Source organism: Amphiura filiformis, chromosome 19, assembly GCF_039555335.1.
Source record: "Amphiura filiformis chromosome 19, Afil_fr2py, whole genome shotgun sequence".
NCBI classification, from domain to species: Eukaryota; Metazoa; Echinodermata; class Ophiuroidea; order Amphilepidida; family Amphiuridae; genus Amphiura; species Amphiura filiformis.
The window spans coordinates 59,232,272-59,260,253 of record NC_092646.1 but is presented as its reverse complement, the minus strand read 5'-3'; the positions used below and the strand labels follow the sequence as shown (position 1 = coordinate 59,260,253).

At 36.0% G+C, this 27,982-nt stretch overlaps 2 protein-coding genes across 2 annotated transcripts; both read right to left on the bottom strand.

Moving 5' to 3' along the window:
• Positions 1-10,582: 10,582 nt before the first annotated feature.
• On the bottom strand, positions 10,583-11,077 carry LOC140140702 (uncharacterized). The gene has a single exon (XM_072162459.1). The coding sequence runs from the start codon at positions 11,075-11,077 to the stop codon at positions 10,583-10,585; it is 495 nt and encodes a 164-aa protein (XP_072018560.1).
• A 270-nt stretch (positions 11,078-11,347) lies between these two features.
• On the bottom strand, positions 11,348-11,719 carry LOC140140701 (uncharacterized). Its single transcript, XM_072162458.1, has one exon. It carries the CDS (start codon positions 11,717-11,719, stop codon positions 11,348-11,350), a length of 372 nt encoding a protein of 123 aa, XP_072018559.1.
• Positions 11,720-27,982: the final 16,263 nt, after the last annotated feature.

Below are 27,982 nucleotides of genomic sequence, written 5' to 3'. Positions count from 1 at the left end.
GTGCACATAAGTCCATCGCCTTCATACCCCATGTCACAGGTGCATTTATAGCTGCCCATAGTGTTCATACACGTAGCCATAGAGTCACAGGTATGTGTACGCATTGAACACTCATCAATATCTGCATAAGATTTGTATACAGTAGATTATTATTACCAAAACAGAAGTTTACAATGTGGCGCTTTCTTTTACCTAACCAGAAGTTTACAATGTGGCGCTTTCAGATTACAAATTATTATGTATAGAATTGTGTACGTGTAAGGCCTATATGATTGTCTACTTTTGCGTGCTTGCCTTGGTATTTGACGATTTCTGAAAACAACTATATTTGAGTATTAGGCGATGAAAAATGTGTTCTACGAGTGATCGGACTTTTCTAGTCCATTCTGCCAATAAAAGTCTTTCAGCCGCTTCACTTGGTCAAAATCAATAATTTTTCCCTCAAAAGTGGTGGATATTTCTTCCATAACAGCAGTCAAGTTAGCTCAATCGTTAAGGCGTTCGACTATGGTGCGAGAGGTTGCGGGTTCGAACCCTGGCGGTGACTAGTATGCTCTCGTGGAAAAATTGAGTTAACTTGAAATTCCCCTGGACAAGGAACTTACTGCTAATTTGTCTCGTTGTAACCCGTACGAAACACGGGGAGCTGATCCTGGTTGCGAAGGTTATTTGTGGAATGTCTAGGGTGTGCGCTCTTGAAGCAGCAAAGTCCCTGATTTGTTTGTTGTTTAATGGTTTATGGAATGATGTGGGGCCGTAGTGGTCAGCGACAACCTGTAAAGTGTGCTCAGGCTTGTGGATCAACGTCTAGGCGTTGTGTCTGTGCGTAGTGCACTATAAATCACTGCGCTTTTTTTTATAACAAAAACAAGTGATGTGTATCATCTCTAAAAATCCGTTCTTGTCCGAGCAACTCGTTAATAGGCACACACTAGCGAATATCATCCAACTATAAATCATGCCCCTTTTATATGCGTATATTTTTAAGCGCATGAGATCCATAATATCACAACTAGATCAGGGAATTATTACCAGTACCAGTAAATCGGAGATTTATACGCTTAATTCAATGTCTCCATACCTGTGCACATATATCCGTTGCCTTCGAATCCCGTGTTACAAGTACACTCAAAACCACCCATAGTATTCATACACATAGCGTTCATATCGCATGTATGCGTGGAGGGGCTTGTGTCACCACGAGATTCACATTCGTTAATATCTGCAAATCAAATGTAACATATATCTAAATGATGCAATAGGCCATGGAAAACATATGTAAGTTTATACGACTTCTCTATCTTTATCATTTTTCTATATTAGTGATACAAAAATAGGGATTTTTTATTGTCATACCTGTACATTCAAATCCGTCGCCTTCATATCCCCTATTACAAGTACATTGATAGCCGCCCATAGTATTCATACACGTAGCCATTGTATTACATGTGTGTGTTCTCATTGCGCACTCATTGATATCTGAAAGATTGATATTAATTGTTATGATGACATTTAACATCCTCTGTAATTGTTAATGATTTCTCGTAAAAGAGTTATTGTTAGAATAACTTTAATACCTGTGCACATAAATCCATCGCCTTCATATCCCATATTGCAAGTACATTCAAAACCGCCCATAGCATTCATACACGTAGCCATAGCGTCACACGTATGTGTTCCAATTCCACACTCATCAATGTCTGCAAGATTGACATGATATTAAATGTTTAAGTTTGTATGATGGCCCTTAACTTCCTTTGTAATGTTGCGGTAAAATGAGGTGTCAATCATTATTTACCTGTGCACATAAATCCATCGCCTTCATATCCCATATTGCAAGTACATTCAAAACCGCCCATAGCATTCATACACGTAGCCATAGCGTCACACGTATGTGTTCCAATTCCACACTCATCAATGTCTGCAAGATTGACATGATATTAAATGTTTAAGTTTGTATGATGGCCCTTAACTTCCTTTGTAATGTTGCGGTAAAATGAGGTGTCAATCATTATTTACCTGTGCACATAAATCCATCGCCTTCATATCCCATATTGCAAGTGCATTCAAAGCCGCCCATTGTATTCATACATGTAGCCATAGCCTCACACGTATGTGTTCCCATTCCACACTCATCAATGTCTGCAAGATTTAACATAAGATTAAATGTTAAAGTTTGATAATGGGACTTAACTCATTTTACAATATTTAGGTAAAATGTGGTGTCAATGTAATCTACCTGTGCACATAAATCCGTCTCTTTCATATCCCATATTACAAGTACAATCAAAACCGCCCATTGTATTCATACATGTAGCCATAGCGTCACACGTATGCGTTCCCATTGCACACTCATCAATGTCTGCAAGATTGACATAAGAATAAATGTAAGTTTGTATGATGGCCCTTAACTTCCTTTGTGATATTGTGGTAAAATGAGGTGTCAATCATTATTTACCTGTGCACATAAATCCGTCGCCTTCATATCCCATATTACAGGTGCAATCAAAGCCGCCCATAGTATTCATACACGTAGCCATAGCGTCACACGTATGGGTTCCCATTCCACACTCATCAATGTCTGCAAGATTAACATCAAATTTTAAAGTTTGCATGATGGCATTTAACTTCCTTTGCAACAAGTGCGGAAAATGTGGTGTCAACATAATTATTTACCTGTGCACATAAATCCGTCGCCTTCATATCCCATATTACAGGTGCAATCAAAGCCGCCCATAGTATTCATACACGTAGCCATAGAGTCACATGTATGTATTCCCATTCCACACTCATCAATGTCTGAAAGATGGCAGTAGATTATTATTACATTTCATATCATTTCACTTCAAATTTCTTTTTAATATTATAGTGAAAATGTATAATGTCAAAATAATATTTACCTGTACACATAAATCCATCACCATCATATCCCGTATTACAAGTGCATCCAAAGCTGCCCATACTATTCATACACGTAGCCATAGCGTCACATGTATGCGTTCCCATTGCACACTCATCAATGTCTGAAAGATTGACATTCGATTAATATTACATTTGATATGATTTCACTTCAACTTTTTTTGTAGTGAAAATGTACAATATCAAAATAATTTACCTGTGCACAAAAGTCCGTCGCCTGTATATCCCATTTTACAAGAGCATCCAAAGCTGCCCATAGTATTCATACACGTAGCCATAGTGTCACATGTATGTGTGCCCATTGAACACTCATCAATATCTGCAAGTACCAAATAAACATCATAATTATTCGTTGATTTTAAAACTGGAATTGACTATTGAGAATAAATTACGATACTTGGTAATGGATGCTGATTTTTAGTACGTCCAGGTATGTTTTAGTTATAAACGTTATTTTGTAAACGTTGACTATATATCTCTTACACTATGGTGTTACTTGTTATTGTTACTATACGCAACAGCTACGTAATGTGTATCACCAAACATCGATATGTCACAGTTTAGTTTACATATATCTATATTGCAAGATCATTATTGTAATGTCCTAACCTACCCTGGCAATATTTTCCATCGCCCTCATATCCTGGGCTGCAAGTGCATTCATATCCATCGGCAAGAACGGAACAAGAAGCATGTATATGGCAATCATGGTCCTCACAAGTATTAGAAATCACATCTAAAATATAAAGACGACACAACTAAAAATGGGACATAGAAAATAATAGAACTGTACGATGTGTTAAAACGTTTTTTTTTCCTCTGGCATCGTCTGTATCTAGGAAAATTTGAAATGTGGCCTGTGAAGCATGTGATTATCTGAGTGTTTAAATTCTCTTATTATTGTTTCCTGTACAACCTTTTCAAATTGTCCAGATTACTTACCTGAGCATTGATGGCCGTCGCCAGTGTATCCCTCCATGCACGTACATTGAAAACTTCCCATTATGTTGGTACAGGTGGCATACATGTGACAGTCATGTGTGCCATTGTCACACTCATTAATATCTGGATTAACAAAAGGAACAGAAGCAATACAAAAACAAAACCGGAAAAAATACAAAACAAAAATAAATAATGCTGAAATGACCTACTTGAGTCAGGATAGGTTCTGTGGTATCATTGCAGACTCACAAATTCATAATATGCTTTGAGAAAAGTGACTTCTGTCAATTACGTAAACACTCTGTCTGTAGGTATTTTTCTGTTTTACTGTAGTAAGACCACTTGCATAATTCTCTTTAATGAGATCACGGAATATTGACGCGCATCCAACTATAAACCTACTTGCGCTTAGCGAATCACGTAACGTGCTACACGATAGGGAAAGTTCACAGTAGAATGTTGTCATGGGTGAAATCAAGGTTCTTATTTATGGCAAATGTTATCCTCTTTGCGTAACTCTTCTTTGAAAGGTCCAGGGGATAACAGTTGCTGTCTCTTTTAATACCTGCACACTGGCGTCCGTTTCCTACCAATCCACTCATGCAAGTGCAAACAAAGCTGCCTTCTGTGTTGGTACACATAGCTTGATCATGACAATCATGGGCGTCAATTCCACACTCGTCCATATCTGAATCAAAAAGGCCCACAATAATAATAATAATAATAATAAATTAAAGAATCAACTTAAATTTAAACAAAAAGTCATAAAAGTACATGATGTTGAACACGTCCACGACCAATCATCATTACATACATTCAGTGCCGCGATTAAAAACACTACACGAAGCTGCGAATCAGAACAACATTTCAACAACAAGTTACTCTATTAGGTTTCAGCGCCTTTCAATCATCTTTCCTCTCCTCTTCGACATCCTATAGTTCTTTAATCAAAATATCCCTATATTTTATTTAAATATTACTATCTTACCTAGGCATGTCTTTTCATCTTGAGATAACAGGAAACCCATATTGCATGTACATTGGTAACTTCCCCGTATATTCCTACATTCACCGTGCCAGGTGTCACAGGTACTCAAGTTATCTTGGCACTCGTTTATATCTATCGGATCGACAAAAAAAGCAAGAGTAAGCGAAGAGATAGACCGGCTACGTTGTTGATTTGTTTCGAGGCCGCGTGTTTGTAAGGCTCAATTTCACAACATTAGAATTTAACTATGCGTTACTCTACATGAAACGTTTGTTGATACCGTAACTATTCTACAATAAGCATGTGTGCCTATTAACAAGTTGCTTAGACAAGAACGAATTTTTGGGGTAGTTTGTTAAACGTTTTAATTTTTTTTATTTACAAATACCTGTAACATAGATATTTATTGTGTTGTTGTTGTTGTTGTTGTTGTTGTCGTTGTTGTTGCTGTTGATGTTGTTACGAAATATTGTTTTACGTTCTTGAAAGACTTACCTTCACAGACGTAGCCAGTTCCAGAAAATCCATTGTTACAAATGCAACCAAAACTATCCACTGTATCATAGCAAGTAGCATCAACGTGACAGGAGTGTTTGCCCAGTTCACATTCGTTTATTTCTGAAAAATCCAATCCAATTAATCCAATAAATTTCATTTATCATATATCTTGGGTTAATATCCGCATGGAAATATGCAATGCGTGATACATGTGACTTCCAGGGAGTTTATTAGGTTCAGCTCACGTTATTACCTGCTTTATTACTTTAACAAAATAACACATTAAGGTAGATCTGGTGCTTGGTGGTCTTTGGAAAACACATAAACACAAACACAACACTCGCCTGCAACAAATACTTTTGTTATGTGTAAGGAAAAAACACCAAATAATAGCATAGTGAAAAATTGTTAACAGTGGAAGTATTGAAACAGGAAAGACAACACTGGTAACACTTTACATGTTATTGTATTATAGGTGTTTTATTAAAGCATATCGTGGCCCTTAGGCCAAATTGCATGCAAATGTACAATATAAAAAACACAAAGTATTGCACAATAAGATTATAAATTATATCGCAACATTTACAAAAAACAAACAAATTAATAAAGAGAAAATTACGATATCCAGTTGCACACATTAACATACGGTATTCCTGAACTCAGAATTATGTTTTAATACATAACTGAGAAACATTATTATCCAGATGCTGGAAGGCAGATAAGGTTTCGTTTGATCATTAGGCAGCCCTTCAGCTAAAACAGTGTTCTTCTCTTCTGCCAAAAGGTGAGTCTAATTCTAATTGTACGCTCCTTACCAGGTCGTACAGAAACCATGCAGGTATGGCCACATCCATTAGAGCAGCATTTCATGTCGTTTTCACAATCGCTGTCATGCATGCATTCCTCTACGCATCCACCAACCAAACCATCCATAGAGGGACACGTCCCTGGCTTTGGAGCTGTGGGTGTTAATGTAAACAAAACGGAGATAATCTTCATCATACCTATCTCACTTTATCACTCTGGCATCGTACGAGTAGGACGTACTTTTATCCGTCTCCACCAATCCACCAATCCATAATTTTATCAATAATAATCAATAGGACCGGGTAATTCAACACGCTCTACTACCACGCCTGCATAGACCAGCGTATCAACATGGATAGTAATAAACTGGATGAAATTCTCAAAAGATTAGAAGATATAACTCTTCTTCGAACGGAGATGCATGATTTCAAAATGGAAATAAAACAGCGTATGACTAAAACAGAAGAAAGCATTGAGTATGCTCACAGTGAGATAAGAAACGTAAAATCGCAAATCGACGAGACAGCCAAAGCAAGTACAGTAAATGAACTGAGAGCAGACTTCCAAAATGAGGCTATATACAATAAGTTATACAGCTACAAATATAATCTCATATTCCAGGGAATCCCAGGTGACGACAACAACAGACAGGACACGGAATTTGTGCTCAGAGACTTTTGGAGCACCAAGCTCGGTATACACGACTCTTCATTCATCTACCTGGCTGATGTGCATCGTATGGGCAAAATGATCAGTGGACATGATGGAAAACCACGGATAATAGTCGCTATGTTCCTTCAATTAGCTGATAGAGACTTTATCCTAAACCACGGCAGTGAATTGAAACAGTACAGAACAACAAAGCGGTTGCAAAACGGTAAGACTGTATCATTTCAAAGCTACACCATTCAAGAACATTTACCACCGCAAATAATGGATAAGAAAAAAGGGGCTTTGGCCTGCTTTCAAGCGTGCGGCGGCTTTCAAGCTTAGACGTAACTTTAAAGTGGTGGGCGCTGACATATTCCTTTTTGTCAATGGGCAGAAATACATGCCTGGTATAAATTTAATCACTGAACGTGGTCTCACCCCAACCCAGAAAGGGCCAGCAACACACAGGCGATTTGACTCTCCAGAATCTCAGCATGCACCATTGTCATCCACACCATCCAGAAGCACTGTAGAGCAAAACAGTTCAGATGAAACCGCAATGGATGCAGACACAAGTGGGAATAGCCCCAGTATAATGGCATAGAAGTGTTGTGTGAACTTAAAGCTCAGCAAGAATCTGAACTTAATCCTCGGACTTAAATTAACTATAGTCAAATTAGCTAAATTGATGTGATGTATATACAGTATAACTAGTTTGTGTGATCTGTCCTATTCAGGTGATTTTGATTTTGTTTTCTAATGATTTCCACTTTACTGAAAAATATAAATTGGTACATGGTTTTTTGTTAGCACATATCCTCTTTACCCTGTTACTGTCAACACTGAAAGTGTCTGCATAACGGCTTGAGAATGCGAACAAAATATAGGAATATTATTCCTTAGTGTCTGTCGTTATGCACACACAATGTACACACACACACCCTAAACATATCGTGCAGCATGCTTGTTCATCTTATTATATCCACGCATGGTCTCACATGATCGTTCGCTGACGTGAATTTCTATTGTACCTATTGTTGAGTGCTATCGAATATATCTTGAGTACATTATCATGATTATGCACATCAAATTACTCTGCTAATTATCGATGATTGATCATTCTGTAGGATCTCATCTGCCCGGCCATTTACGTATAAAAATTGGTCGATTGGATTGGTCATTTTAATCTGAGTCGATGCTTTGTCTGAGACCATTATTCTCAAGTCAATTTACAAATGTATCTACTTATATTACGTGTAACTGTCATCAAGTATTATGCAAATGTCGTTATTATCATGTACATGTATGAGGTTTTTTACAGTCCGATTTTCAAACTATTGTTGGTGATGATTCATTTGATTGATTATCGGAAAAATGTGTCAGAAATGTAACCGTTTAGCCTGTTAAATTAAATTCAAATATTATTTATTCACGTTTAGGCTATGTTCAGCCCTTGTGATCATCAGGAGAGCTATCATCTCGTCGGGCAGTGTTTATTTTCATCTTTATTTATTTATTTATTTATTTATTTAAAAAAAAAAAATACCGGCCTGTCTATGGCTCTTGATAGTCGGATTATGTTAGGATTTATTTTTGTCCATTTTTGGAGTGTGGTTTCAAATAAAATTGTATCTGTCCAAAAGTTACGTTAATTTTTTTGTGTTGGTGGAGGCGGATAACGTTTATACTTCTAACAAATATTCATTTTGCAGCGCCAGTGCTATAATTATCGTACATACTGCAGTTACTGTCCGTTTTCCTATACACAATACACAGTGCTCTTTCCCATTGACGCGTGAGCTTTACAAATAGCCCTACGTTAACAGTATGGGGATATGACTAGTTAAAGTCGCTGTGTGAAAAATAACCGGCCAATATTAAAAGTACTCTTCTATAGTTCTAGAAAATATAGTTTTTAACATGTCCTAAATTTTAGCTAATTTAGATGTTTGGAAATATTCGTACTTTGGTGTTTTAGTTAATGTTATAGGTAATAGTACATTGCCTAGTTAACGTCGCTGTGTGAAAAATAACCGGCCAATATTAAAAGTACTCTTCTAAAATTCTAGACAATATAGTTTTGTAACATGTCCTAAATTTTTAGCTAATTTAGGTGTTTGGAGAGGGTCGTACTTTTGTGTTTTAGGAAGGACATGTAAACGACAGATAACACCAAAAATATGAAGAAATTATTTCCAAACCGTGTTAAGTCAAAAATCATTATGTTGCTCATTTTCAAGAATGCTGGTTTACAAAAAGCACGCCATTGTCTGATTTCGTGAACAAAGCCACACATAACATTGTTTCCTTTCGTTTCCTTTATAATCGTTACCCAACTGAAGCTATGAATACCAGCTTTATTGCGATATCGCACATGAAAACAGTCACTTGTGCACAACCAGAGAAGATCCGATTTAATCAGTTGAGCTGTTTCAATGAGTGTTATCTTGGTTTAATAGCTTTTAATGGGGTTAAGTCCTGCAAAGGTCGAGATGAATTCTACTGTAGACATGACTGCATCATGATGTAGTTTAATTTTTTTTTCTTTTATTGATTTGTTTTGTTTTGTTCTGCTTTTTGGTAACGTATCATGTATTAGGCCTATACCGCATTATGCCAAATCGTAGTAACACCGTGCGTCAAAATTCTAGTTATGTTGATAGTGATATTTCAGCAAATGATGATATTGAGAATGCATTTAGTAATTTGGACCCCGAAAGTAACAACCACGAAAAAAATATTGAAAGCAGCCTTGATGTATTGTTAGAAAAATATGATAAGATGGTCTTTAATCCACTTAAATACCAAATAAGCAGTGACGTGAACGAAATGAATACACCATTCCAATGCAATTATCTGACACCTCGTCAGCTAATGGAAACAAATCTACTTTCAAATGACAATTTCTCGATTATGAATTTGAACATCAGGAGCATGAGCAAAAACTTTGATAAATTTAACGAATGCTTGAAACAAATAAATCATCATTTTACTGTTATTGGACTATCTGAAACGCATTTAAAATCAAAGCCTAATAAATACTAGTTTACCTGGCTATGATTTTGAATACACCAATAGAATAAACCGTGGTAAAGGTGGAGTGGGATTATACATATCCAATAAGGTAAATTATAAATCAAGAACAGACTTAAACAAAGGTACATTAAATTATGAATCTTGCTTTATAGAAATTGAAAGAGTCAATCAGAAAAATATATTAGTTGGGGTTATTTACAGAGCTCACACGCATATTGACCTTTCTATTGACGACATAAATCCAATAATTGATAAGATCATGTCAGAAAAAAAAGGATACATGGGAGACTTTAACATTGATTTACTCAAAGACGAGGACCATAGACCAACTCATGACTATCTGAATATGATCTTATCCCATGCTTTGTTACCAACTATTACGAAACCTACAAGAATAACTGAGCACAGTGCAACTCTTATTGATAATATTTTGACTAACAAGTATGATGTTTCTTCTGGCATTTTGGTAACTGATATTAGTGATCATTTTCCAACAGTTATTTCAACAAAAATAAAATAAAAATAAAAAAGCGGGTGTTATAACTCATTCATACAAACGAAATTTCACAAATAGCAATGTAAATCATTTAAAAGAAAAGCTTGCAGAAGTGAATTGGTCTGAAGTTTTGCATGACCAAAATGTTAATGATGATTACAATAGTAAAGTTTTTGATTATGTAGTCAAATCCAATGAAATTCTACTCACTTAGACAGTTTCGTCTTCCTGGTCGGAAGACTTCTTCAGTAATGCGATGATCCACTGGTTTTCCCGCGAGACTTCTCATCCCTAGGGTGCACAGTTCTTAGCAGTGGATCAAATATGTGATTTAGAGAATATACACCTTCATCGCGATTTAGCGTCTCCTGCCCCCTCTTTCTGATCCATAATGCCTCGCGTATCCATCTTGTGTGTTTATTTGAGTCCTTTTCGAGAATCTTTGCCCCCTCCCAGTCAATGACGTGGTTCTCCTGTGCTACATGGTCGGTGATGGCCGACTTATGCTGTTCAGTGACGGATTCTTTTCTTTTTGCTCTGGTATATTTAACATCTTTGATTTTTTCAGTGTCTTTTCTGTGCTCATTCAGTCTTGTTTGGAATTTTCTCCCTTTCTCGCCGATATATGATTTATTACAAGTTTGGCAAGGGATTTCGTATACACAGTCGCAGGATTGTGAGGAGTCGATCTTGTCCTTAGGATGCACAAGCAATCTCTTGAGGGTGTTGTGGGGCTTCATGGCCGTGCTGATACCATACTTTTGAAAGATCTTTGCAACCTTTCAGAGACTCCTTGCACATAGGGAATGACAACCATTCCTTTGCACCGATCCGCACTGTCTTTACTATTCCTGCTCACCTTAGTCTGTTTATTTTGAATTTGTTGTTTTGCCTTATCGATGGACCATTTAGGGTAGCCACACTGCGCTAACGCTGATCTTATTTTGTTTTCTTCCTCTTGTTTGTCCTCCTCCTCAGTGACAATGTTTTCCATCCTGTTAAGTAAGGTTCTAACCACCCCTATTTTTTTGATGGAGTGGGTGCTGCGACGAAAAGTTCAGATATTGATCTGTGTGAGTCTTTTTCCTGTAGATTAACAGTTTCACAGATCCATCGTCCTTCCTGATAATGAGGGTGTCAAGGAACGGTATCTGGTTGTTTTCTTCCTCTTCGTGCGTGAACTTGATGTTCTTAGTGGGGTCGACTGTGTTGAGATGTTCCGTGAGTTGTTGCGTAGTCCCTTTTTTGATGATTTCCAGGATGTCGTCAACATATCTCTTCCACATCTTAGGCTTACACTCCATGGGTGCTGTGGCAATAGCTTCTTGTTCGAGCCATTCCATGAATATGTTGGCGATGATTGCACTACATGGGCTCCCCATGGCGGCTCCGAACTTTTGTTTGTATATAGTCCCCCTGAACGAAAAGTATGTTGTCGTTAACACAAACTCCAGTAACTCCATTATGTCATCAACGTTCAAATTAGTTCTGTTCTTCAATGTCTTGTCATCTGACAGGCGGTTCTTGATGATACTAAGTGTCTTGTCAATCGGGGTGTTGGTAAATAAGGACACGACATCGTGTGAATTAAAGATGTCCCCTCTTCGATGAAAACCCTGCTAGATCCTCCGCTAATTGGCGGGAATTCACAACATGGTGCTCCGTTTTCCAACCATTGGGGCAAGGATTTCACCGAGTGCCTTAGAAGTTTGGTATGCTATTGATCCAGTGTAATCTACAATGGGGCGAACTGGGTTGCCCTCTTTGTGAATCTTGGTTGTACAATAAAGGCGTGGAGTGACCTCTGCAGTAGGATACAGCAGTTTGTATTGGCTGTCATTGATGAATTTGTTTCAAGATGATTACAATAGGTTTGTATCAATACTGAATGATACATTGGATGAGTGTATCCCATTAAGGAGAAATAAAATAAGCAATAAATCAGACCCACTCTCTCCATGGATATCAAGAGGCTTATTAAAATGCATGAATAATAAGAATATGCTTTATAAAATTTATAAACATTCTCCTACTGACGAAAACCTACAAAAGTTTAAATCCTATAGAAACAAGCTGCATAATTTAATTCGTAACTCAAAACGGACATATTACGAACACAAATTTCATCAATCCAGGAACAATATGAAACTCACTTGGAGAAATATTAATGAAATTTTAGGACGTAACAGGCGAATGCAGAATCAGTCTAAATTTAAAACTAATACTGGTAATTATTGCACTGATAGTCAAACAATTTCAAATGACTGTAATGATTTTTTGTGAATATCGGTCCAAAATTGGCATCCGAAATGGATAATGGAGGCCTGAACTATCATGAATTCTTATCGAATCCACTGCCTTGTAATTTGTTCATGTCCCCTATATCTGAAAACGAAATTTTGAAAATAATTGGTAAATTGGATTCTAACAAAAGCCCTGGTCATGATGGCCTTAGCAACCTATTAATTAAAAGGATAGCCAATGAAGTATGCTTACCTCTTACCAAGATATTTAATTTATCTACTATTACAGGTACTGTTCCAAAGGACTTAAAATTGGCTAAAGTCGTTCATATTTTCAAAAAGGGCGATAGGGAATCATATTCGAACTATCGGCCTGTTTCAATTTTACCATGTTTGTCTAAAATTTTAGAACGTATCATATTCAACAGATGCCTATCATTTATGGATAAATATAAGATTTTAAATAGCAAGCAATTTGGTTTTAGATCAGGTTATTCAACTGAGATGGCAATTATTGAACTAGTGGAGAATATTTACAGAGCAGTTGATAATAAGAAAACAACATTGGGTATTTACTTAGACCTATCAAAAGCTTTTGATACCATAAATCATAACATCCTACTACATAAACTGGAACATTATGGTTTTAGAGGAATCGTATTAGATTGGTTCAAAAGCTATTTAAGTGACAGAGCTCAATATGTGTATTATAATTGTTGTAAATCAAGTGTTAAGAGCATATCTTGCGGAGTACCTCAAGGCTCAATATTAGGGCCACTCCTTTTCTTACTATATAGTAAATAATTTTTTGATGTTTAAATATTGTAAAAAGTGACGCAATTTGGCAATTTGCCACGATGTTATTTTCAATAAATATGAAATGAAATGAAATGAAATGAAATATGTTAATGATATCATCAACACTTCTTCTATCTTAAATTTTGTCTTGTTTGCGGACGATACAACAATTCTATTCGCACATGAGGACCTGGCTAGCATCAAATTGTAAACAATGAATTAATGAAAGTTACAAATTGGTTTAAAGCCAACAAGCTCTCCGTAAACGCGGTTAAAACAAATTACATGATCATGGGCACTCCACAGAAGACCTTTAAATTCAAAACCAATATTAACGTGATTCTAAAGGGAATTTGCTTGTCTAGAGTAAACAAGACTAAATTTCTAGGAATAATTATTGACGAAAACCTATCTTTTAAACACCATGTTGAAGCTATTTCGAATACCATTTCCTGTACCATCGGTGTTCTAAATAAGCTTAAATATTTTGTGTCCAAAAGTAATCTTTTATGTATTTATAACTCTTTAATACAACCTTATATTTCTTACGGTATTTTGGCTTGGGGTAACTCTCATAATATTTATCTAGACAAAGTATTTAAACTTCAAAAAGAGCAGTAAGAAATATAACATTGTCTCACTACAGATCTCATTCCAGTCCTCTTTTAAAGATCTCAAGCTCTTTAAAATACAGGACATGTACAAATTTTATCTATGTGTATTTATGTGTAAGTATTCCATGGGAATGCTTCCATCTATATTCAGTAGCTATTTCAATCTAATGCAAAACATTCATAATGCCAGCACTAGATATATCAATAATTACCAACTGGTTAGAAATAAAACCACTTTTTCATCCAAAGGTGTCAGAACCACTGGCCCTATTCATTGGAATAAACTTTCTTCTGATGCCAAAACTCAAATCTCTTAATATGTTCAAATCACACTTTAGATATGCTATTATCATGTCTTACTAGATTTTTAAGTACTTTCCCTGACTATTAAAATAGTCAGGGAAAGTACTTAGTATTTTTCGCGGGTCCATGCTTTTTATTTTCATGTTTATAATATTGCATTTTCAGTTGATTGGTTGATTATAATCAGTGATATCACTCTTTATTAGGCTTAAGGTATTATCTTTTTTCTCGTGTTTGTTGCAGAATTAATTTATAATGTAATGTAAGGTAATGTAACGTAACGTAACGTAGCGTAAGTAAGGGGGTCGTTCACTGCTGGCCTTTTGGCCTTACGAACGGCTCCTCCATGTCATGATAAAAAATAACTTGTACTATTTTTGTCTCATTCTTCATTAATATAATATAATTTAACCAATGTACTGACTTACATATAGGCCTATAATGTTTATGTTTGTAATATGACATGGAAATAAATTTGATTTGATTGATTGATTGATTGATTGATTGACTTGACTTGTAAGTCAAATCAAAAGGATACAAGTCTGTATGACCGTTAATACTCACGTTTGGTTCTTGTTGTCACAATAAACACTGTCCCAATAAGCTGACCATTCTCAGTAATCATACTCCTCAAATGTCTATTGACAGTAGGTGTTGTTACTGAAGAATGCTCATTGAAATATACAGTGAATCTGGCACTGATACCGCCACGGTATCCAGGCATGAAACTCGTGATTCGTACTTTCTGGTAGTCATACATATCCATAAAAATGAGCTCAAGCTGCATGAAAAATAAATCAGGACAAAGTAGGTACTATAAACTATAAATCGTCAGCCTGCTACGCTTTTTGCTTAAGTCATATTTTGTAATTTTAAGAACAAAATACAAAAATTGGTGTAAGCATGCATTTAAACATATTTATTCATCAATCTTTGCACAAGAACAAATGATAATGATACAAATGAAAGGGTAATCCGAAATAATTATGGTGATTACGTAACTGATGCAAGATTAACCACATTTCGTTCTTTGTTCTCAAAATTACATAAAATGACTTAGTCAATTAGCGTAGCAGGCTGAGGAAATGCCAAAACAAAGAACGTTCCAAATTATAGCAACAGATATTTAAAAGTTAAAAGTAAAACATCGTCTGTTGTTATGTACATTCAGCTTAAGGGTAATGTTTTCCTAAGTTTGATTGAAGAGCATCAAAATGGACTTATGTTTTTTAAATTTGCTATGTTTTAGTACTCATACAGCTCCAAACACCTCCCTACAAATATACCCCTACACAACGTAAATACAAAACACACACCCACTCGCGTAGGCATGAAAACTCGGACCTCATTTTGCATATGATTTAATACTATCTAACCGAGGACTCACACACCCGTTCTTAATCGACATACCGTGGACCTCACACACACACCCACCCCACCCCCAACCACCACCACACTCCAACCATGACCCGTCCTATACCACCCATAGGTGGACCCGTTTTAATTTTTATTTGCGATATCCTGGATATATTTAATAGACCGAGGACGTCAACGGTCCCCGTGTGTCCTCATTTGTCATTTGTGTCCTTATGTAGGTCCTCGTTTGCCTGACGACGTAAACGCACCCCCCCCCCCCAATACCACCATAAGCACACCGTAACACACTTCATAAATTGCCCACAAACACCCCCAACACTCATCCCTAACACACCAAATCAAAAATGACAATCAAACACCCTCACAACATTTTTGTGCTTAAAAAAACAAAACACTATTCAATCGGTAATTGGATTTGTAATTGCATACTTACCACAGGCTGCAGCACATCTTTCCAAGCCATGAAGGAATTAGATGTGTTATCATATAAATCGCTGGGAAATTCTATCGTTGTTCCGTTCATTGCCTCAAATGTAAGCTGCGTCTTAATGTGGGTAAACTCTAAATAATAAAAATAAAGTTTACTCTGTCACTAATTCAAATCAAGTCTCAGCATGTGCTATAATACCCCGAAAATTCGAATTACTTTGCCCGATTTGGGGGAATAAGAGAGGCAGTAACCTTTGTATAACAGTTAGTTTTGGATAAAGTTTTATTTTTATCTTTATTAATATTTTGTCGCATCATAGTCATGTGAAATATAAACATATTTCTTACTCATTGCAATAGGTTCCATGCATGAATGACCACACCCATTGGAGCAGCATTTCTGTTTATCTTCGCACTCCATGTCATTCATGCACTCTTCTACGCATGCTCCAATAATGCCATCTGTAGCCGGACATATTCCTGGTTTTGGACCTAAGGATAATATAAAAAATATAATTTGTGCCCAATTTTTCAAACAATGGTCAACAATTCGTCGGCTGTATTCCATAGTGGCGTATAGTGATTTTTGGTCATTTTGTTGAAAATTGGCACATATGTTTTTAATGATGTTCTCTTTCATTTTTTCTAAGTCTCATCAGTCATAATTAGCTAATTAATTAGTAATTAATTAATTAAATTTGGCGTATAGTTACAAAGTGACATTTTTTGTATTCCATAGTGGCGTATTGACCATACGCCACTTTTTATACACATTTTATAATTATAAAATATCGGCAAAAATGAAAAACATCGTATGTCATAGTGGCGTACGCGTATCGGACCTATACGCCACTATGGAATACGAACGACGAAAAGTAACGCCATAGGGATTACACGGCGACCGAGGTGGCGTACGGTTAACGTAAGGTTAGGGTATTGCGTTTTGTTCGTTTTCCATAGTGACGTATAGTTTTATTGTCAGTTTGCCAGCAATAGTATGTATTTATTTCTTTTGAAAAATATATAACAATAAAATCTATTTAGTTTACTACAGAAATTTCACATCATTTACAAAATATAATGAATGTCCGATTTACACAACTCGATTTTAAATTGGCATTTCTTCAAACCCGATTTTCTCGAAAAGTTGTTTATTCGCGGCGCCCCACTATACGCCACTATGGAATACGGACGACGAATTGTACCATAATCATAACCTAACCCTAATGCTAAACTCGACATTATCGTTTACCAAACTTATCCAAAATCCTTGGATTCTAATCTTAATCTCATATGGTTGCGGAAGTCACAGTTATACTGTATTTATTTGACGTGATTTAACTTGTGATAATGTTAATGGTTGCCATTGTTAATCTTCATCATCGACTGGAATAAATGTTGCTATTTATCTGCATTTGCATTTGTACTTCAACAGAACATTACAATAGTTTACTATTTACAAGCAGCTAAACCTGGTACACAATATACTTACCTCTCATTCCAATATTCACTTTAAAGTCAGTACCAACAAGATGTCCTTTGTCATCGATCTTTTGCATCAGATGCTGGTTAACAGTATGAATAGTTACTGACGAATTACCGGCAAACATCACGGAAAATTTGACATTTATTCCACCATCATGGCCAGGCATGAACTGATGTACTCTTACCCCTTTGTAGTAGTGCATGTCCATGAACGTCATTTCAAGCTATGTAAAATAGAAACATAAAGACATTAAAAGCACTATTTTAATTATGCATTGACAATATTTGCATTTGTAAAAAACGTCTTAATACGAAGCCAGGCAAAGCTCAATAGTACTCAGAGGCTACTAAATTCAAGGGATGCCAACCGGACTTTACGGGACAGGGATATGGGAAGAGGTTCCATGGTAACAAACTCTCATGTGGCACCGCGGCGAATTGAACCCGGGCCGTAGTGATGAGAGGCGAGTGAGAAGACCACTACATTACCCGTCCTCCCAATACTTTTAAAAGTAACTTAACATTATATGCGAGAAATCATAATGGTAGTTGATAACAAATTATTATTTGTAATGTGTTCCAGCTACTCAACATGCTCAAGATAAGAGAAGAATTTTCAATCATTTACAACATTCCATCATGCTTACCGTTTTAAGTATGATGGCTTTCAACGACATGAAAGAATCGGATGTGTTATCATACAAATCTTGAGTAAACACTAGCTGGGTTCCATTCATAGCTTTAAAGGTCAGGTGAGACTTGATTGTAATGAGCACTGAAAATAAAAATCATGTTTGATCAAACATAGCTGTAGACATATGCGAAACATATAGGCTTATTGCATGCATAGACTAGCAAATGTGGGATAGGCTTTTACGACGGGAATTCATAACAATTAGTGGGTTTTTAGCGGGTTCGCCGTCGGACAAGTTTAGAACTGTTAAGCTTTCGTCAGGAGTAGCTCTGACTTCTTCAGGACAAAGTACCTAAGAATGAGACACGTAGACCGCCCCTTGACTACTGGTGGCTCTGAAAGGAGCCGCTCACTGAAGACTGCCCCTTGTCAACAGAGAACAAGCAGATCTCGCCTATCTGCTAATATAAAAGGTTTTGATGTCCTGAAGAAGTCAGAGCTACTCCTGACGAAAGCTTGACAGTTCTTATCCGACCGCGAACCCGCTAAAAACTCACAAATTGCCATATACTAGCAATTTACAACTCTCAAAAAGTGTTTGTCGTAATTCGTTGATGGATTAGTTTATTCAAGTTGTATTTTCATCTGTTTTCTCCCTCCATAGAGGTACACACGCAGAACTTACTCATTGGCCTAGGATCTACACAGGTATGACCACACCCATTCGAGCAGCATTTATGATCCCCTTCACAATCCATATCATTCATACATTCTTCTATGCATGCGCCTAACATGCCACCAGCTGACGGACACATTCCAGGTTTATGAACTAAAGGAATAAACGTAAGGAAAGTTTATTTTTTATAGCTATTAAGTATGGTGATTAGGTTATCATCCTGCTCGATATAAATTTTATGTTTGTAATATGTGAATGTGCTGCATTTAATACGATTCTTTCCTTTTTATTATGTTTTCATTTTAAAAGGTAAAAAATGAAGAATGAGAAGCAGTAACCATCGAAATTAACATCTGAAAAGTTAATTAGTGGTAGTATTTGATGCAGTTATACCTTTAAAATTGATGCATGGTCGTGTATTACCTACAGGGCCATACTTTATAAATTGTCTATGCCCGTATGTCTATGTGCGTTACATTAATCAGTACAAATGTCCTTTTGCAAAGTTGTAGAAGATTTCAACCTAAGTTAGAACTTACTCATTGGCCTAGGATCTACACAGGTATGACCACACCCATTCGAGCAGCATTTCTGTTCCTCTTCGCAATCCATATCAGTTAGGCATTCTTCTACACATATGCCAAACATGCCATCAGTAGTCGGACACATTCCTGGTTTGGGTCCTGAATTGGTGAATGGCAATTTTAGAATTCACATTTTTGAGTCGGAGGAATATTTATATTTTCCCTTTTAAGGTTGAATCTCTTTGATATTATTCAAAATTACCATTTAATTAACTGACTTTTAATAAAAGACAAAATATTCAGTAGGAGATTCTTGCTTTAGTTAGTTAAATTTATGTTTGAACACGTGTTTTAAACTTACCTCTCATTCCAATATTCACTATAAAGTCAGTACCAAGTTGTCCTTTGTCATCGATCTTTTGCATCAGATGCTGGTTTACAGTATGCATAGTTACTGACGAATTACTGGCAAACATCACGGAAAATTTGACATTTATTCCACCATCATGGCCAGGCATGAACTGATGTACTCTTACGCCTTTGTAGTAGTGCATGTCCATGAACGTCATTTCGAGCTATATAAAATAGAAATATAACACAAATGACAACACAATTAATTTTTGCACACTGCACTGATATTTGCATTCATAAATGTCTTAATAATACCTTACTAATGTAACATTATTGGCTAGCAATGGTAGTTACGAACAAATTGTTATTTGTATTATTATTTGTAATGTATTCCAGATACTCAATATGCTCAAAATGGGAAAAGAATGTTCATAAAATCATTTCAAACATTTCATCATGCTTACCGTTTTAAGTATGATGGTTTTCAACGAAATGAAAGAATCGGATGTGTTATCATACAAATCTTTAGTAAACTCTAGCTGGGTTCCATTCGTAGCTTTGAAGATCAGGTGACTCTTGATTTCAATAAACACTAAAAATAAATGGATCAGAAGTATCATACATGAAAAAGTCTGTTTGAAATAAATTAGATATATTTTGTTTACGTTTATTTTATCTCGTAGATTGTTCTTCGATATGTTAATTCTATCTGCAATAACAGAAATATATACACAAAGAGTTGAAAGAAAGAACGTTGCAATCGGCGTTGTAACCTTCACATATTATTTTGGTTTGTGCAAACTCATAGCTCAATTTGCATAACATATGAATGTTGGATTATCAGTTTCGCAAGCATCAAATACTATTGCGTGTCAATGCATTGGTTCTGAATAAGCATAGTATTCCTTACTCATTGCCATAGGGTTGGCACAAGTATGACCACACCCATTGGAGCAGCATTTCTGTTCCTCTTCACAGTCCATATCATTCATACATTCTTCTACGCATGCGCCTAGCATTCCGTCAGGAGCAGGACACCTTCCAGGTTTTTGAGCTAAAAGAATAAACGCAGGATGTTTGTCATTTTTCAAGGCTATAAATATAAGCTAAATCACACTCTTTTACTTTGATGTGCCCATCAAAGGTCAAATTAGCCCAACAGAAATGAGCTTTACAAAGTTAATGAACATTTTACCCTGACGTTAAAACTTACGCATTGGCATAGGACTGATACACATATGACCACACCCATTCGAGCAGCATTTCTCTTTATCTTCACAATCCATATCATTCATACACTCTTCTACGCATGCTCCAATCATACCATCTGTAGCCGGACACATTCCCGGTTTGTGCGCTATAAGAATAAAGGTTAAGAGGATGTTTGTCATCTTTTACCGCTATTAAGTATTCAAGTTATCAGCATGCTTAAAATTATGTTAACAATTTTTTCGTCCTTTTGATCTGGTTGTTCCCTTTACCATATGTAAGGGATTCCTTTTCCGAAACTTTACCAAGATGTGCGCATTGCAGGTTTAACTATTTTAGTGAATGTAAACGCTTAGGAATTAATAACAAAATTCCACCTGTTAGAACTTACTCATTGGTATAGGATCTACACAGGTATGGCCACACCCATTCGAGCAGCATTTCTGTTCCTCTTCGCAATCCATATCAGTTAGACATTCTTCTACACATATGCCAAACATGCCATCAGTAGTCGGACACATTCCTGGTTTGGGTCCTGAATGGCAATTTTAGAATTCACATTTTTGAGTCGGAGAAATATTTATATTTTCCCTCGTAAGGTTAAATCTCTTTGAAATTATCCAAAATAACGATTTAATTAACTGACCTTTAATAGAAGACGAAATATTCAGTAGAAGACTTTTGCTTCAGTTCTTAAATTTATTTTTGAACACGTCTTTAAACTTACCTCTCATTCCGATATTCACTTTAAAACCAGTACCAACAAGTTGTCCTTGGTCATCGATCTTTTGCATCAGATGCTGGCTTACAGTATGCATAGTTACTGACGAATTACCCGCAAACATCACTGAAAATTTGACATTTATTCCACCATCATGCCCGGGCATGAACTGATGTACTCTTACGCCTTTGTAGTAATGCATGTCCATGAACGTCATTTCGAGCTATATAAAATAGAAATATAAAAACACAATTAATTTTTGCACACTGCACTGATATTTGTATTCATAAACGTCTTAATAATTACTAATGTAACATTATTGGCTAACAGTGGTAGTTACTAACAAATTATTATTTGTATTATTATTTGTAATGTATTCCAGATACTCAATATGCTCAAAATGGGAAAAGAATGTTCATAAAATCATTTCAAACATTTCATCATGCTTACCGTTTTAAGTATGATGGTTTTCAACGAAATGAAAGAATCGGATGTGTTATCATACAAATCTTTAGTAAACTCTAGCTGGGTTCCATTCGTAGCTTTGAAGATCAGGTGACTCTTGATTTCAATAAACACTAAAAATAAATGGATCAGAAGTATCATACATGAAAAAGTCTGTTTGAAATAAATTAGATATATTTTGTTTACGTTTATTTTATCTCGTAGATTGTTCTTCGATATGTTAATTCTATCTGCAATAACAGAAATATATACACAAAGAGTTGAAAGAAAGAACGTTGCAATCGGCGTTGTAACCTTCACATATTATTTTGGTTTGTGCAAACTCATAGCTCAATTTGCATAACATATGAATGTTGGATTATCAGTTTCGCAAGCATCAAATACTATTGCGTGTCAATGCATTGGTTCTGAATAAGCATAGTATTCCTTACTCATTGCCATAGGGTTGGCACAAGTATGACCACACCCATTGGAGCAGCATTTCTGTTCCTCTTCACAGTCCATATCATTCATACATTCTTCTACGCATGCGCCTAGCATTCCGTCAGGAGCAGGACACCTTCCAGGTTTTTGAGCTAAAAGAATAAACGCAGGATGTTTGTCATTTTTCAAGGCTATAAATATAAGCTAAATCACACTCTTTTACTTTGATGTGCCCATCAAAGGTCAAATTAGCCCAACAGAAATGAGCTTTACAAAGTTAATGAACATTTTACCCTGACGTTAAAACTTACGCATTGGCATAGGACTGATACACATATGACCACACCCATTCGAGCAGCATTTCTCTTTATCTTCACAATCCATATCATTCATACACTCTTCTACGCATGCTCCAATCATACCATCTGTAGCCGGACACATTCCCGGTTTGTGCGCTATAAGAATAAAGGTTAAGAGGATGTTTGTCATCTTTTACCGCTATTAAGTATTCAAGTTATCAGCATGCTTAAAATTATGTTAACAATTTTTTCGTCCTTTTGATCTGGTTGTTCCCTTTACCATATGTAAGGGATTCCTTTTCCGAAACTTTACCAAGATGTGCGCATTGCAGGTTTAACTATTTTAGTGAATGTAAACGCTTAGGAATTAATAACAAAATTCCACCTTTTAGAACTTACTCATTGGTATAGGATCTACACAGGTATGGCCACACCCATTCGAGCAGCATTTCTGTTCCTCTTCGCAATCCATATCAGTTAGACATTCTTCTACACATATGCCAAACATGCCATCAGTAGTCGCACACATTCCTGGTTTGGGTCCTGAATGGCAATTTTAGAATTCACATTTTTGAGTCGGAGAAATATTTATATTTTCCCTCGTAAGGTTAAATCTCTTTGAAATTATCCAAAATAACGATTTAATTAACTGACCTTTAATAGAAGACGAAATATTCAGTAGAAGACTTTTGCTTCAGTTCTTAAATTTATTTTTGAACACGTCTTTAAACTTACCTCTCATTCCGATATTCACTTTAAAACCAGTACCAACAAGTTGTCCTTGGTCATCGATCTTTTGCATCAGATGCTGGCTTACAGTATGCATAGTTACTGACGAATTACCCGCAAACATCACTGAAAATTTGACATTTATTCCACCATCATGCCCGGGCATGAACTGATGTACTCTTACGCCTTTGTAGTAATGCATGTCCATGAACGTCATTTCGAGCTATATAAAATAGAAATATAAAAACACAATTAATTTTTGCACACTGCACTGATATTTGTATTCATAAACGTCTTAATAATTACTAATGTAACATTATTGGCTAACAGTGGTAGTTACTAACAAATTATTATTCGCATTATTTGTAATGTATTCCAGGTATTCAATATGCTCATGATGAGAAAAGATTGTTCAATCATTTATAGCATTTCATCATGCTTACCATTTTAAGTATGATGGCTTTCAACGACATGAAAGAATCGGATGTGTTATCATACAAATCTTTAGTGAACTCTAGCTGGGATCCATTCCTAGCTTTGAAGGTCAGGTGACTCTTGATTTCAATGAACACTAAAAAATAAGAATAAAGTGGCTTAATATATATAATATGGATCAGAAGTATCATACATGAAAAAGTTTGTTAGAAAGAAATTAGATATTTTATCACGTAGATTGTTCTTCGATATGTTAATTCCATCTGCAACAAAAGAAATATATACACAAAGAGTTGAAGGAAAGAAAGTTGCAATCGGCGTTGTAACCTTTACATATTATTTCGGTTTGTGCAAACTCATCGCTCAATTTCCATAAAATATCAAATACTATTGCGTGTTTAATAAGCATAGTATATCTTACTCATTGGCATAGGGTTGGCACAAGTATGACCACACCCATTGGAGCAGCATTTCTGTTCCTCTTCACAGTCCATATCCGTCATACATTCTTCTACGCATGCGCCTAGCATTCCGTCAGGAGCGGGACACCTTCCAGGTTTTTGATCTAAAAGAATAAACGCAGGATGTGTGTCATCTTTCATGGCTATAAATATATAGCTGTTATTCAACATTTTACCCTGACGTGAAAACTTACGCATTGGCATAGGACTGATACACGTATGACCACACCCATTCGAGCAGCATTTATCTTTGTCTTCACAGTCCATATCATTCATACACTCTTCTACACATGCACCTAACATGCCATCAATAGCAGGACACATGCCAGGTTTATGAGCTATTAGAAATAAACATTAAAATAATGTAAAATATCTTACTTTTAAACTAAAGTTTACAATATGTTCACAGTGTGTTGTAAGTCTGCTCAAAATCAGTTAGATCATTTGCCTGTTTGTTTTCTTTTTGTGTGTTTGTTTGTTTGTTTGTTTTTTTCATACGCGTCTGCTCTTCAACATGTTTATCCGTTTTGCAACTTCAACAAGACCGAAGATTGTGTTTGTTATATGCGCATTGCCATTTATCTAGTTCATGGCAGGCAAACGGTAATAAGAAATTACACTTATGCTAAAACTTACTCATTGGCCTAGGATCTACACAGATATGACCACACCCATTCGAGCAGCATTTCTGTTTCTCTTCGCAATCCATATCATTCATACACTCTTCTACACATGTACCTAACATGCCATCAGTAGCAGGACACATGCCAGGCTTATGAGCTGTACGAATAAACGTCAATATGATATATTTCATTTTTAATGTCATTGTGTTCAATTTTGAAGCGAAAATTAGTGCTTAATCTGGTACACGTGAATTTTGTTTTAAAGGATTCCTATTTCGCACCTTTAACAAGAATGTGGATGATTGCACATAACAGTAATGTGCGCAATGCGTGTTTAATTCAATATGTTAGTACTTACTCATTGGTCTAGGATCTACACAGGTATGACCACACCCATTCGAGCAGCATTTCTGCTCCTCTTCGCAATCCATATCATTCATACACTCTTCTACACATGCACCTAACATGCCATCAGTAGCCGGACACATGCCAGGTTTATGAGCTGTACGAATAAACGTCAAGATGATATATTTCATTTTTAATGACATTGTGTTTCATTTTAAAGCGAAAATTAGTACACAATCTGTTTACACGTGAATTTTGTTTTAAAGGATCCTATTTAGCACCTTTAACAAGAATGTGTGTGATTGCACATAGCATTAATGTGCGCAATGCGTGTTCAATTCAATATGGTATTACTTACTCATCGGCCTTGGATCTACACAGATATGACCACACCCATTTGAGCAGCATTTCTGTTCCTCTTCACAATCCATATCAGTCAGGCATTCTTCTACACATGTACCTAACATGCCATCAATAGCTGCAGGACACATGCCGGGTTTATGAGCTATAAGAAATAGCATAAATATGAATTATTTCATATTTTAAGTCAATTTTCTTTCATTTTATCATTTTAGGCTTTTAGTTGATATTGGTCTTCTCTTCGACTTGCTGAAAGGTTTCAACTTTCGTGACTTCAAAAAGACCAAAGGTTGTGTGTGTTTGGACACATCATAACTTTATTGCGCGAAATGCAAGTTTATCCATTTTAGGCCAAGTAAAGGGTAATGGGTAATAAATACATTCAAATCAACATGTTCAACATGTTTAAATTATTCCTATTCCGCAACTTCAACAAGACCGATGGTTGTGTGTGGGCACATCCAACTTCAATCCGCGCAATGCATGTTTATCTAGTTCAGGCCATGTAAAGGGTAATGAAGAAATCCAACCTATGTATAAAAGCACTTACTCGTTGGCCTAGGATCTACACAGGTATGACCACACCCATTCGAGCAGCATTTCTGTTCCTCTTTACAGTCCATATCATTCATACACTCTTCTACGCATGTACCTAACATGCCATCATTAGCCGGACACTTACCAGGTTTATGAGCTACGCGAATAAACGTAAAGATGGTGTGTCATCTTTTAAGGCTATATGGTATTTCATTTTCAAGGTTAAAGCAGTGCATAATATGTTAAAAGCAAGGGCTGTTTTAAAAATCAGTTTTATAATTTGTGGTTTTACTTGATACGGTTCTGTCTTTAACTGGATATATATCGAGAAGTGCAAGGTGGATATACTAATATACCTTGGGATGTAAATGGTGAGTACAATTTAGAATGCCTAGTTGAGATGGATTTCACAAATAAATATAAAATAGCTACCAAAATCACAAAAGTTAAGCTTACGGAAAACTACCCAATATGGTGGTATAGGTGACAAGAAATATAATTTTTTTCAACATTGCTGTAGTATGGTTGTGGTAACCTGTTACCTGTGGCTTAATTAAGTTTCAGTGATATAATGTCGCAAGTTAAAAATACAAAATATAGCTCAATATTGAAAATAGAAGCATTATAAGCAGTTCCTTTTTTGATAGTTGTGGAGCACCAAGTTCATGAAGTCATAAAAGAAATCAGGAACCACTTATTCCCATTTTACATATCAACTTTATTTCCCTAACGTGTTAGCAACACATATCCAAAATTTTAACGAAATCCGTTGATAGTAAGCTTTCCAAATGAAGTGAATTATATCATTAGTGATGTATCACCTTTTGGCTTCTACTTTTAAAAGCATGTAAGCTACGTTGATACCGATGCCACCAATAAAACTAGAAGATTTGCCCCTTCATTTTGCATACCACTTTGTCCAATTTTTTTTTGTAATTTCTTCACAAAATGCAAAAAAATGCAAAAAAAAATCAATGGGTGTAGTACCCCCTTAAAGGATTCCTATTTCACAACTTTCAACGAAATCGAAGGTTGTGTGTAATTTTAATGTGCGCAGCAATGCATGTTTATCCAGTTCAGGCCATATAAAGGGTAATGGTAATAAAGATATTCACCTTTGTATTAAGTACTTACTTATTGGCTTAGGATCTACACAGATATGACCACACCCATTTGAGCAGCATTTCTGTTCCTCTTCACAGTCCATATCATTCATACACTCTTCTACGCATGCACCTAACATGCCATCGGTGGCAGGGCACATGCCAGGTTTATGAGCTATAAGAGCAAACGTGAAGATATGTCATCTGTTAAGGCTATTAAGAATTTAATATTACAGCTAAAGTAGTGCGCAATGTGTTATACATAAGTCTGATTTAAATCACTATTATCATTAATGGATTTTTGTTTATGACGGTTCTTCTCTTCGACATGTTTAAAAGGATTCCTATTTCGCAACTTCAACAAAATCGAACTTTTAGTTCCGGCCATATAAAGGGTAATAAAGAAATCCAACCAATATATAAAAGCACTTACTCGTTGGCCTAGGATCTACACAGGTATGACCACACCCATTCGAGCAGCATTTCTGTTCCTCTTCACAA